This window comes from Parus major, chromosome 1 (genome assembly GCF_001522545.3).
Source record: "Parus major isolate Abel chromosome 1, Parus_major1.1, whole genome shotgun sequence".
Lineage (NCBI taxonomy): Eukaryota > Metazoa > Chordata > Aves > Passeriformes > Paridae > Parus > Parus major.
This window is the reverse complement of record NC_031768.1, coordinates 39246739-39259834: the sequence shown is the minus strand read 5'-3', so window position 1 is coordinate 39259834 and position 13096 is coordinate 39246739. Positions and strand designations below refer to the sequence as shown.

General features: G+C 39.9%; 1 protein-coding gene across 5 annotated transcripts in view; it reads left to right on the top strand.

The window, feature by feature from the left end:
- FARP1 (FERM, ARH/RhoGEF and pleckstrin domain protein 1) overlaps positions 1-13096 on the top strand; it is a 201745-nt gene that overhangs the window by 141132 nt on the left and 47517 nt on the right. For 4 of the 5 annotated variants that reach the window (XM_019006212.2, XM_015624585.3, XM_015624595.3 and 1 more), the window contains exons 6-12: positions 870-967; positions 5496-5610; positions 6771-6918; positions 9515-9610; positions 10148-10311; positions 11849-11917; positions 12660-12735. In XM_019006212.2, coding sequence (XP_018861757.1) covers positions 870-967; positions 5496-5610; positions 6771-6918; positions 9515-9610; positions 10148-10311; positions 11849-11917; positions 12660-12735 — 766 coding nt within the window. The remainder of the gene's footprint in view (positions 1-869; positions 968-5495; positions 5611-6770; positions 6919-9514; positions 9611-10147; positions 10312-11848; positions 11918-12659; positions 12736-13096) is intronic. The other variant, XM_015624602.3, reaches the window with a different exon arrangement.

Below are 13096 nucleotides of genomic sequence, written 5' to 3'. Positions count from 1 at the left end.
TAGTGTACCTACATCTTCTCATTCAGAAACTCACTGTTCAAATGAGAGCTTTTCTCTAAACCTAGTAAAATATAGTCTTATTAAAATTATTGAGATCCTTTCCAGAGGAGCTGCAGTCTTTGGAAGGCTTCTTAAGGCGTGTCTCTCCACTTCAGGTTTCATACCAGCTGTAAGAAAAATGCCCATTGCTAGCTCTAGAATTGGATACTGAGTGGAACTAAGCCAATTTCTGTTGAAGCTAAAATAAATTCAAATGCTGAAATAATGTCTTTGACTTCTGTTGTCTCTGCATTTAAACTGGCAGTGTAGAATTGCCCTGCATGGCTGAAAGGGTTTGGAGGCAATATTAGATAGGGCTTGTACATGGACAGCACAGATATTGGGGCCACAAAGGTATCAGAGCTAACTAAGAGTTGTTTGGTCAAGATCAAGATTTTGTGCCTCATTCCCAAGTGAGTGCCAAGGTGGAAGTTTAGAGTTCCCTTTGTAGGGAACCAACTGATAACTCTAAATCAGTGGTTTATCTCCATGGTTAGAAGCAGCTGTATTATCTCTTGCTGAGTACTTAATAGCTGTCACATTTGCTAGCATTGTCATATCTTGTTGCTCTGGTTCCAAACGGAGGGAAGAAGAGAGAAAAGGAGAGATATCTTGGCTCTTCAAAGCAGCCACCATGTACAGCTCCAGTAATAATTAATACAGTAATACAGTATCTGTTGTGTTTTATTTACCCTCTTAACTTAGGTAATTCAGATCGCCTCTGTAGATTCCAAAACGTGAAGGGAACATGTAGTCAAAGCCAGAGTTGGGATACTGTCCCCTCTTTTCCTCCTGCTTTGTGTAATTCCTTCTTCACTTTTGTTTTGCAGGTACCTATTTGCATTGCAAGTGAAGCAGGACCTGGCACAGGGAAGGCTAACATGCAATGATACCAGCACTGCCCTCCTAATCTCACATATAGTACAGTGTAAGTTCCTTTTTTTCTTCTTTCCAGATGGATAAGCAGGATGATTGGTTGGACATGCTTTGCAGGGTTCCCTGTTATTAGCTGCTTTAGGGACAGGTTTAAGCCATATGGACAATTTCTTGTAGTTCTGTATAATGACATTCAAATACAGATATTTTACTATTTCAAATAAAGAAGAGTTTCTGGTCTCTGGATTTGAATTTTCAAAGCATTTGATAGGCTGCCAAAGATCATTTAAAAAGTAGACTTTGCAGGCAGTGACAAACATGTTGAATTCTGCTGAAATCCTGTTTTATTATACTTTGCATCATGTCAGCAGAGGATTCAAATTCCTGGAGATCTGTATGCTGTCTAGAGAATGTAGTAAGTGAACATGCTTAGAATGCCAGACTAAATCACAATCCTAAGAGGAAACTGATATGGAAAAAAAAGAAAACAATAGATTTTAAGCCCCTAATTTTATTTATTAATTTTTTTTTTTATTTGCAAAGTATGCACAATAACACTGTCCAGTAGAATCATACATTAATTTTGTTCATGACATGAAAACTTCTTTTAGCTTCCACATCACTGAAAGACAGTATATGTTTTCCCTTTCAAGACTTTATGGATACTCATCTTGAGAAAAACATTAGGAAAAACCACTTAGCAGCAAGGATAATGGTTGTAATAGACATTGTTTTGCATGGTGCTTGTGCAATTCCATATTGTGTACTTCCACTGTAATGCTGTTGCATGGAAATTACAGTCAACAAAGACATTTGGAAGCTCTTTGGAGGTGAGCAGATAAATTTTATGAGTGTTAGGGTGCTTCCTCATCAATTGCTGTTGGAAGGGCAGGTATTATATGGTTCTGTTTGCCACTGTCATCATTGAGCAGTGTGACTGAGTAGCAGTTAGCTAAGATGCTGTGAAATTCTGTAGTCTCATACAGTTTTAAAATTGAGTATTTTGGTAGCACAGACTTAAAAAAATAAAGTCCTTGACTAGTGGGGCTTTTGTCTCTTGTTTTTTTCCTGTTACAGTGTCCAGCAATCCAGCTGTATTTTTTTTCTCAGTTAAGCTAGTTCTGACTTGCTTTAATCTCAGGCTATAAAAAAAAATCATCATTTGAGGAAATTGAGTCTCATTTGCTAAACTGCGTTCTAGGAGGCTGTTTCCTACTAAATGTCTGTGCACCAAGAAAGGTTTTGAGGAGTGGACACCCTAATGCATGTGTCTCTCTTCATTTGAGGTATTGCTTTATGATCATGTTTGCTAGAAACCTCTGCTAGAAGTTTGCAATTGACATTTGTCCATCTTGTGTCTCATGAACGTTTTTCTGTGACAATTTTCTCTGGTATGAGTCTATAGCTGTATCTCACCTGCATGGCTGTCTTTATTTATTTTGTCTCTAGGTTATTTTTAAATAGCAAAAGAAATATTATGTATTTGTCTGCAATAAAAATCAGAGTAAACAGATAAGAGTAATGGTATCAAAAGGGAAAGATTGAGAATGCAGGTTAGTTACTGTATATCTTACTAATGCTGTGCCAATGAGTGGTTTCCATGGGGAATATCTGATTCCAGGAGGCCCATATATTATGTATGCAAGCTTATGTCAATGTTATAGACTGTTACTTATCATAAAATCACAATATGACAGCAAATAGGTTTCTGCTAAATTAGCATGTATATTATAGAATGAAATTTTTATTTCAAACATTCAATTTAAAACTACCTTAAAAGCGTTGTAAGAAGTGTTAGAAGTGAGAGGACGCTTGGATGCTGCAAAGGATGTGCTATGGTGAGTGTGTGAAGCGTGGACTGACCACGAGCCAGAGTGTGCCCAGGTGGCCAAGAAAGCCAGTGTCATCCTGGCCTGTGTCAAGAATAGCTGTGGCCAGCAGGACCAGGGTTGTGATTGTCTGTCCCCCTGTACTCAGCACTGCTTGTGGAATGAGGCCACTGCTCAAATCCTGTGTCCAGTTTTGTGTCCCTTAGAAAGACACTCCGGTGCTAGAGTATGTCCAGAGAAGGGAAGGAGGCTGGGGAAGGTTCTGGAGCAAAGGTCTTATTAGGAGCAACTGAGGGAGTTGAGGTTGTTTAGCCTGGAGAAGAGGAAGACTGGGGCGCCTTAGGGTTCTCTACAACTGCCTGACAGGAGATTGTAGCCAGGTGGAGATCAGCCTCTTCTCCCAGGTAACAAGTGACAGGACAAGAGGAAACAGCCTCAAGTTGTACCAGGGAAGGTTTAGACTGGACACTAGGAAAAATTTCTTTGTGAAAATAAGAAATTCAAGCATTGGAAGCGGCTTCCCCAGGAAGTGATTGAGTCACCATCCCTGGAGGTATTTAAAAGATGTGTAGATGTGGCAATCAGGGACATGGTTACTGGTGGACTTAGCAGGGCTGGGTTAGCAGCTGCACTTGATGATCTTAGAGGTCTTTTCCAAAGGAAGCAATTCTATAATTCTGTCATAAGAGGAAAGGAGCTGAAATACAAAGCAGTAGATGTATCAGAAGTGCTAATGCAGAGAGACTACAGCATGGTGTAATGCACTTGCAAGGTGTGAGAAAAACCATCAGCAGTGTAAAGAAGTCTTTGGCTAAATCACAGGATAAGATTTTAAAGAGTAGTTACATGTGAGGCTGACAATATTTACAATATAACTCCCTCTCATTCTCAATGGAGTGCTACTAGACAGTAATTTAAGGTGGAAAATATGGGTAAGGCGGGAAGTAAAAGCTTGTTGAGTCGCAGGTCAGAGAGAACAAATTCAGAAGTAATTTGAAAGCCAGGAAGACAATTTTGATAATGGATTAGCAGTTGAAAAATGCTGAGAACATTTTAGAAATCATACAGAGGTGAGGAAAGTGTCTTCTGTTCTGTTGTCTCTGAAGAAAGCCCTACAGGAGGTGTGCTAAGCTCATCTGTGTACACAGACATGGATTTTGAGCTGCATTTTGAAGAATCCAGGCCCATGTTATTTGAGGTGTTGCAAACTTAGGTGGCTTTAAGGCTTCATTAAAGAACAAAAACTTGCCATTTATTTGAGGCAGGATTAAAAACAGACCTTGAAGATTTTTGAGTCTGAGAGGAGTAAAACTGGAAGCAGAGGGCTGTTTCTGAGATGGGGACAAACAGGACAATTTTAAAAAGGAAAATTCTCAAAGGTTATGTAGTATTTCTACCATTTTAAGGAATGATTGAGAGCCAATTGGGTCAATGAGGGGGTATAAATCAGAAAGTCTTAGTTTTCAACTCTTTTCCACCTCTGACCTTCAAAGTAAACAATGTCATCATGTGTCTGCAGGCAGTTTGGGTCAAAAAAGCTACTGCTCTGTCATTCACAGATGCTTTGGTTCCTCATTTTCACTGCCAACACCATGCTGCTGTTTCCTCTGTGCATTTAAGGTACATCTGATCCCAGTTTGTCAGAAATACAGTGTTTTAAATGTGATCTGAAACCTTTCCTTTTTCTGAGCAGACTTAGTTTGACCAGCAGTGGATCAGGGGTTCATTTGCATGGGCGCAGCTGAGGCGAGGATGAAGCAGGGGTGTCTGTCTGAGCGTGGGTCTGTCCTACCCTGGGTCAGCCGTGCAACAACGTGTCTGACTGCAACCTGCATTTAATTTGAGGGCACTCTATTTTAATTTCCCTGACGTTACCAAGGTAGCAGCCTTTGTTGCAGCGACGTTGCTATTACTCCGTCAGGTTTGCAGGCAGAAGCTGCTCAGCTTGTTCAGTGAAAAAACTAATAACAAGATTTTTCAGAGATATTCCAAGAATAGCAGGCAACAAGATAGTAATTTGGCACCCACAGATAGATTGCCTGCCCCTCACCCCCACACCTGCCAAAAAAAGGAAATTTCACTGAATGGGCTGCAAAATGGAAGGTGGGTGTGCCATACTGTTGCACACACAGTGTTGAATAACTGCAGCAGATGGGAGCAGCTTTGAGGAGGAGGGAGACAGAATGTGTCTCAAACTGCTGCAGAATTAGATGAAGACAAAGGTTTCATAATCCCATGAGGTGGATTACAAGCTACTGTTCAAACAAGCAAACAGAACCATCTTTCTGACTTTCTCTCAAAGGTTACCATGCAGGACATGGGCCTGGAGAGGAGCCCAGTGCCTGGCTGCTCCAAGGAGAGGCACCTGAGCAGCATGAGAGAGTGTGAGAGAGATGGATGAGTTCTGCTCAATTAGTGCTGCCCTCCCTGTTACCCCTGCCCTTACCTCACACCCAGGTCAAGGTAGCACTGATGGCTTCGTCTCTTCAGCTGACATCCAACAACTTAGTCGTGGTGGATGGGAGAAATCTTGGGGCTTCTTCTCATGTGTCGAATACTAACACAGAGGAGAAGAGAGTAATCTATGAAAGATAATGTAGTGGGAATCTGAATCATGAAACCATGACACAGGTTGCAAGAGGCTATGTTTGCTTCTCTGCCCTCTTCCCGGCTGTCCACGTCTTTTGGATTGACCAGATTATTCAGATGTAATGTAGTGTTTTAATAGACTCCTCTTAAAATTCTCCACAGCTGAGATTGGGGATTTTGATGAAACCATAGATCGTGAACACTTAGCAAAGAACAAGTATATACCTCATCAAGAAGCACTAGAAGACAAAATCATGGAATTTCACCGTAACCACATGTAAGACTTTTTTGTTCTTGTTATTTGCCTTCTTTTCCTGTAGAGTAGTTCTAATGGTAAGTATGTGCTAGACCTGAAGAACAAAAGAACTTTGGACATTTGAGTTTCTCAAAGGTTGCTTCTCAAAAACTGTTAAAGCCTATGAACTTTCTGAAGGTTACTCCTGCCTTTTTCCCATTATCATAACAAGATGTTTAAAGCGCAATTGATTTGATACTCATTCAAGCATGCTGTTATTTTACAGTCTATTTCATACAAAATGCTTTACTGCTGATTTTGTGCATGCAGGTATGATTGCAAATCACGACTCATCAGTCAGGCACTTCTGACAGTAGTCCTTTGGTTTCAAGGACACTGATGTTGCCTTTCAACCTTTCCACGCTGTATTTTGAGATAGGTTGAAGAAGTTAGTGATAGTTTTGGGAAAAGCACAGAGTACTTGCAGAACTATGGATTTGGGAGAACAGAATTCAAGATGATGATGCAAATTGGTATCCTAATGTCTAGAGAAAAGACCTGTACTCAGAAGCTGGTGAACAGAAGTACCAATAAGGCATTAAAAAGTGTTTTGTAGCTATCAAGAACACTTCAAGATGTGAACAGTTTCATTTTTGAGCCAGGTTGAATAATAGGTGAGTGGTAGTCATTTTTATGGTAGTAATAGTCAAAGCTTTGCATAATGTCATCACAATTAATGATGGCGGTGCTTATGTCTTCACAACATTTATGGTGAGGTTTTCATGCCTTCTGTTTTACTTCACTTTGGTATTACATTCACTTTTACAATGAATAAACATCATAACATGCTTCCATTCATGATTTTTTTTAGGAATATGGCATGTTTTCCAGTGGAAAAAACAAAGGGAAGTAGTAAATTCTGTTAGAGCTAATGGTTTAAAATCTAGCTTTAACAGGTGTCTCAGAATTGGAACAATCAAAATTTCTAATAGGCTGTAAAATCTGTGTATTCTTTCATATTTGTTTAGAGTAAGTTGTTGTTGTAGTTGGTACAAGTCTGGGGATGTAGAAAAACCATACAGATATTATACCTCTGACAGTTTTCAGTCTCTTTGATCAAATGTCTCTGTTCTCTGGAGGACTTCTTGATCTCTATTAAAAGGTGTGACAAGCTTGTGAGTGTTCTGTGTTTTCTTTCTCAGGGGACAGACACCAGCAGAGTCTGACTTCCAGCTTTTGGAGATTGCCCGTCGGCTGGAGATGTACGGGATACGCTTGCATCCAGCCAAGGACAGGGAGGGGACAAAAATCAACCTGGCTGTTGCCAACACAGGCATTCTGGTGTTTCAGGTTAGAGCTGCTTGGGACTTGATTCTGTACTTCATAAGGCACAAAGATTTCTGACAGCAGTCAGAATTCAGGAAGTCATCCATGTCTACTGGTATTCAGTTGGGAAAATGCACAAAGTTCCAAAATTTTTCTAAGAATGATCTTAAACCTGTTATAGCTGCATTAGGTCCTTCACTTCCAGGGACTCCTACCTTATGTGAATGTACACTGTAGAACTCCAGCTGCATCTGCAGTGTGCTGTTCAAGGTGCAAACTGAGCCGTGGCTTAGGCTTTGCAGGTTGCATGCTGACTTCTCCTACATGTAGGAGCAGGTGGGTCTTGCAGGCATGGTGCGTATTAAGTGGGTGAGAAGCAGAGACAAGTGAAACAACAGACAGCTGGAGTCCATGCAGAAGGATGAAGGCAGTAGCCATAAGCTCTCTGTAGTATTACTTCGTTCAAGTTTTTACCATTTCCTTGATCAGCTTTGGCCATCTTTGCTGAATCCATGGATCTTATTTCTTTCCCTTAAAGATCCAAACTGTTTTCCTTCTATTTCCGTCCTCTCTTTTCCTACTCCAGTCAGTCTATAAATATTCATGAAGCATCATTAGTAAATTTGTCAAATTCTCATTCTGCAGTTCCCCTTATGTAAATAACAAATTTGGCTTTTACAATTGTGAAGCTACAGGTTGTCAGCTGGTGTCAGCTGCTTTCACTTTAGTTGCTTACCTGACTCTGTGCTAAAAACAGGTAAGCTATTTTTTAGAATGTCCCTTTTTACAATTGTCAAAAAAGACTATTCATTTTAACTGTTTGACTGTAATTAAAATACTAGTGTTTCCAGTACAAAGTACTCTGAGTCCTTTCATAAAGAAAAGTAACAGCAACAAACAAGCCCAGAAGTGTCTGACCCAAATGCTCTGAGATAAGATTTAAAAAATTTAACCAAACAAACAGCCAAAAAGAGGCAGCAAATTAAAAAGATCAATTAAATGAGTTGGTAGTAGAACCCCAAAACTGAAGCATAGGTTGAGACATGAGAACACTAGGACATTGTTAGAGATGCACATAACTCAAGCAATCGTATGTTCAGGCCCTTCCCCTGCTCCCCCACAGCATTTTCATCAGATGAATTAATGAATTGCCAAGCCTTGTAAATTAAGATCGTCTTCAAGGTGAAAGTGTGCATCCACAGAAAGCAGCACGGACCTCAGAGTCTCAGCAGGCAGCTGAGATCCTTCTTTAAAGTGTAGCTGCAGGTTGATGGCCCAAGGCTTGATTTGTCAAGGTCTGAAGTCATGTCTTCTTGACCTAATGTGTTTGGGACTTTCAAAACAGTTTTGTTTTGTTCTCAAAGTTTCTGACAAGCTTGGAAATTTTACTGGGTAAAGCTCTAAGACTGAATGCTGAAAAGGAAGTCAGGCTCTGACCTGCTGGAGTCTGACCAGCAATTGGCGTCTGTCAGTAGGCTTAGGGCTTCCTTCAACCACTTCATAGGTCAAGAGCTAAGTTCTTATTTTGATTATGGTTCTAACTGATGGAAATTGAAATATGAGGATCTCATTAGAATGACCCCAATGAAAATAAAGGTTCACTCACAAATGGCATAAGCTGTAGTTAGACTTATGTTAAAGTCTGTCATTTATTTAGAAATCAGTGTCAGTGCTGCTGATTATTTTAAGGAGATTAATTATGTTATTCTTAGACAGCTGGTTGACTTAGCAGAGATCATTACACTGTCATTGCTCCTACAGCTGTCTGATTATGGTGCCCAAATCAACGTGGGTTTCTGCATTTGGCAGTCCTGTAGTAGTTCTCTGAAACTTCTGTGCTGTGCTGTAGGAATGCTTGTATTGAAGTCTTCATTGAACAAACTGCTGTAGTGACTATTTTAACATAACACCTCCAATGCATGCTGACATAGGTGAAGAATGAAACTTCTGGAGGGTAGAGGCTACTGATGTAGTGGCTGGGAGTTGGAGTATTATGAGGATAATTTCCTTCTTGCTGTTTGCTTATGGTATTGGTTGCTTTTTCCAAGAAAATAAATTCGTGGATCTTTGGAGACAAATAATTCGTTTAGATTGCTTTTGCTTCTGGTGCTCCTTATGAAAGGTCAAAATATACACAGTATTTTGTACTTCCAATACAAAACCTGCAGTTGCTTGTTTTTTCCACAGTTGAGCAATATTTAAAAGGGATATTTATTTTGCCCTGCAGACATAAAAAGAGGGAGGATATCTACCTCATGGAAGTGAGGTGACAAGTGTCTGGATTCCCTGCATTCTCTGTCATTGGTGGAAATAGAATGAGGCACCTTTGGAAGGTGATTTAGTCCACAAAATCTGGCCCACCCTGTCTTGAGCAGTGATACTGGGTTGAATATTTTCACAGTAACTAGTCCTGTATTACAAGAGTTTAACAATAAGTGCCTGCCTTCAGTCATTGCACCAGATGTTTATGGTTTGCATTATCAGAGGATGAGTTATAAGAAATATCATCATTTCAGATTAAGTGAGCAGATGATTTATTTATGACAAGCTTCTTTAGTGGTTTAGATTTTTTCCATTTGTATCTGGAATGATCAAACCCAGCTGGCTTTGTTCTCTGTAGGGTCACACCAAGATCAATGCCTTCAACTGGGCTAAGGTTCGAAAGCTGAGCTTCAAGAGGAAACGTTTTCTTATCAAACTACGGCCTGATGTGAATGTAAGTCCTTGTTAGGAGCTGATGAAGTTGACAAAAGGTTATTTGGTGAATTTCTACTCAGAGATCACACGTGGTTTTTATCACCTCCTGAATATTTTACTGGCTTGTGTTCAGTGTTGGTACTGTGCACATCAACCTGGCATCTCAGGTGAGCAGTCCTGGCAAAGGACATGTAAACTGAATCAATCATAATAGAAAGTTCCAGAGTCATTTTCTCATTGAAACTCTGGTCCTGTATCATCAGTTCTTAAGGTATAGCATATAATCAACTTCTTCTCATTAGCATTCAAACCACTGCTTTATCTCTGTCATATTTGTCAATGAAAGGAAGTTTGAACAATAGCTTTGTTACTGACAGGCAGACCAGTGATGTCTCAATGTTAGAAGGGTAGGAAGCCTGAAAGCCAGTAAGTTGGGAAGAAGCTTCTGGGTTTTTTTGTGTTTTTTTTTTCTTAGTGTAGTACCTGATTCGTCAATGCATTTCTCTAATCTGTGTTGCTTACCAGCTTATATTGCAAATGCTATCCCAATTTTCAGAGTTCATTCCAGGACACCCTGGAATTCCTTATGGCCAGTCGAGATTTTTGCAAGTCCTTCTGGAAGATCTGTGTGGAGCATCATGCCTTTTTCAGGCTTTTTGAGGAACCTAAACCAAAGCCTAAGCCTGTTCTTTTTTCTAGAGGTTCTTCATTTAGGTTCAGGTAAGATGTGCATTGTTTCCACCTTTATTGCCTCTCCATTTCCAAATCATATGCATTGTGGTCTAGGATTAGACCTGTTATTTTCAGTTCACCTTTTTTAAGTTATAGTTTGCTCCCTTATATTTTCCATTGCATCTTCTCAGCCAGAATAGTGCAAAGAACACTGTAGGGGAAAACCCTGCATTACTTCTGTTGCAAAGTGGCTTTCTGGAGGTAAGATATAAATTATATAGTGTCCAGCTGGTTTTGCACAAGAAAATTCACCTGTGTCCTAAGCAACACTAGCTAGCAATTTTTGGGAGTTCTTGGAATCCTCTGCTCCTAGGATGGGGTCTTTCCTATGTATCAGAGTAGAGATTTGTATTTTTGTTGCACGTCCCTGTGATAAACACATATTATGCAGACAAAAGCTTTATGGCTTTATGCAGGGAACTTTATGCTCACAAAGGATTTATGTGAGATGACCACCTCTGCTAAGACCACGTATACATGTGATACTGTTAGACCTTTAAGAAAGCTTTTAATAGTTGGGTTACTGTTTTGGCTTTTTTTCTTTTTCATTACACTGGCAGAAGCACCATTGTAGGTATTGCATTGTGCATGCCAGGGGGGAAATCCTTTTATTCATAAAGTTTCTTTTGTTTGTGAAGCTGATACAGGCTGTACAGCCAGAAATGCTCTTTGCTGAGATGAATGATGCACTCTAGATGCCTTGCACAAGAACCTAGTGTATATATAGCCATTCTGACTCTCTTCTCACTTTTGTTTGCTGCCTGCAAAGTAAATTAATTAAGATGAAAGGACCTATGTTGCATAAACAAGCTCTAACTTGCTAAGTTTTTGCCTGAAGTAGTTAGAAAACTGTAGGTGCATTCAACTTACCTCAGGCTTTGGAAAGCAGGTTTTGGCTTCATCCTCCACTCACTGTGAGCTGTGTTACTACACTGAGTAACCTTTTCCAGGCCCTGAAAGCCTCTAATGAATTGGAAGAATTTGGCTCTCAGTTGAGCATTCTTGAGGTGTGGGTTTCCTGTGCTGCTTTCAGTTTGCTTTGGAGTTTATAGCTTTGCACAATAGACGGTGCTGGGCTTTCTCACTACTTCACACCCTGTAGCAGAAGGAGAGACAGGGATTTCCAGCCTAAATCTCTGCAGAAAAGGTGTGCTTTATTTATAGTAGCAACCAAGGAATGAAGTGCATGTTAGGGGGTTTCATCTTGGTTCCAGGGTTTACCAGTATTAGTAGTGACTTCCCAGTAATGTAGTACCCTATAGAGCCCACACAACTGAATTTAAGCAGTTCTGAAATGGCATCAAAAAGTAGCTCCATAGCAAAAAAAAAAGAGGCAAGTAATGTAAAATGCTAAAAATCTGTGTGTATCTGACCAAGTCTCCTCCTGTGTGATCTTAACCTGAGTTTCTGCTGATAGTGACAAATACTTTTCTGGTTGCTGTGACTTTATATGCAAGCCAAATACAAGTTTATGATGACCAGGTAGTATATTGTATTAAATACTTTAACTCTGGTTTCCTTCCAGTGGTCGGACTCAGAAGCAAGTTCTTGACTACGTTAAGGAAGGAGGGCACAAAAAAGTGCAGTTTGAAAGGTGAGAGGAAATAAATTTATTATCCCAATGTGTTATAATCTAAGAAAAGTCATGATTTCCAGTTAGTTATAGTCTGAGATCTTGGCTTCTGTCCAAGGAAAAAATTCCTTCTCTACTGGTTTGACAGTTTATCACGTGTGTAATATCCGGTGAATGCTTTGGCAGATATTTCATAACTTAGAATTCAATTAAAATCAGTCGTCTTCAATCTGTTTTTCAGCAGTGAACATCCTTACATCACAGGTAAGTTTCTCCCAATTTGATTTGCACCTTCTTTGCTGGGATGTGGTTAATGTGTGTGAACAGACATATTCAGATCAAGAATAAAACTGGAAGTAAGAAAAAGTTCAGCCAAGCTCAAGAGAGAGGTCTCTAGGGATACTGGAAGTCTTCTAGCTTGCTAGAGCCAGTTCTGTCTGAACTCATCATGCTCATGGTGAGCTGAAAGTAATGGCCAAAATGCCACAAAGACCATACAATAGTTAATTGCTTACGATTCATGCTTACCTGATGGACCATTTTTGCTTCAGTGCTTTTCCCTTTTCTTACAGTGGTACCTTTGCAACACATACCACATTAAAATTTTACAGAAAGGAGGAATGTTAATCTGTTTTGGAGCAAAATTTTATGAAAGCTGTTATTCAAAGGTTTTGTTTTAAAAGAGGCATATCTCTTGATTCCTGTTCGTAGGAAAAAAAAATCCCTGAAACAGCTCTTTATGTGATTTTCCTTTTATCTCCAGGAAACACAGCAAGATTCATTCCATCAGGAGTCTGACTGCACAGCCTTCAGAACAGCATACAGAGGTGCCAAAACAAGTCAGTGATGTTGATGAAACCTTGGAAATGAAATCCTTTTAAACATTCCTTGTTAGATTACCCTCCACTGATTGCTGTTTTGAAACCCTAGGAGCATAGTTTTCTGCTCACTTACCATTTAACTGGGAGCTAAGGAGCCCTGGGTGTCATAAGCTTTAGGTTCTGCTGTGTGAAACAGCACTGCTTACAGACAACCACACAAATATGAACAGTGAGCTTGTCTGAGCTGTACTAATGACCATCTGAAAAATTGCAATGCTCGGTGTTGCTGCTAGGGTCCGTGGTTGTAGCTGGCTATTGCATCTGGGGAAAGTGTAATTACTTTTCTTTGCTGAGAGGTCTTGGTTGCCTGTTTCAAGGT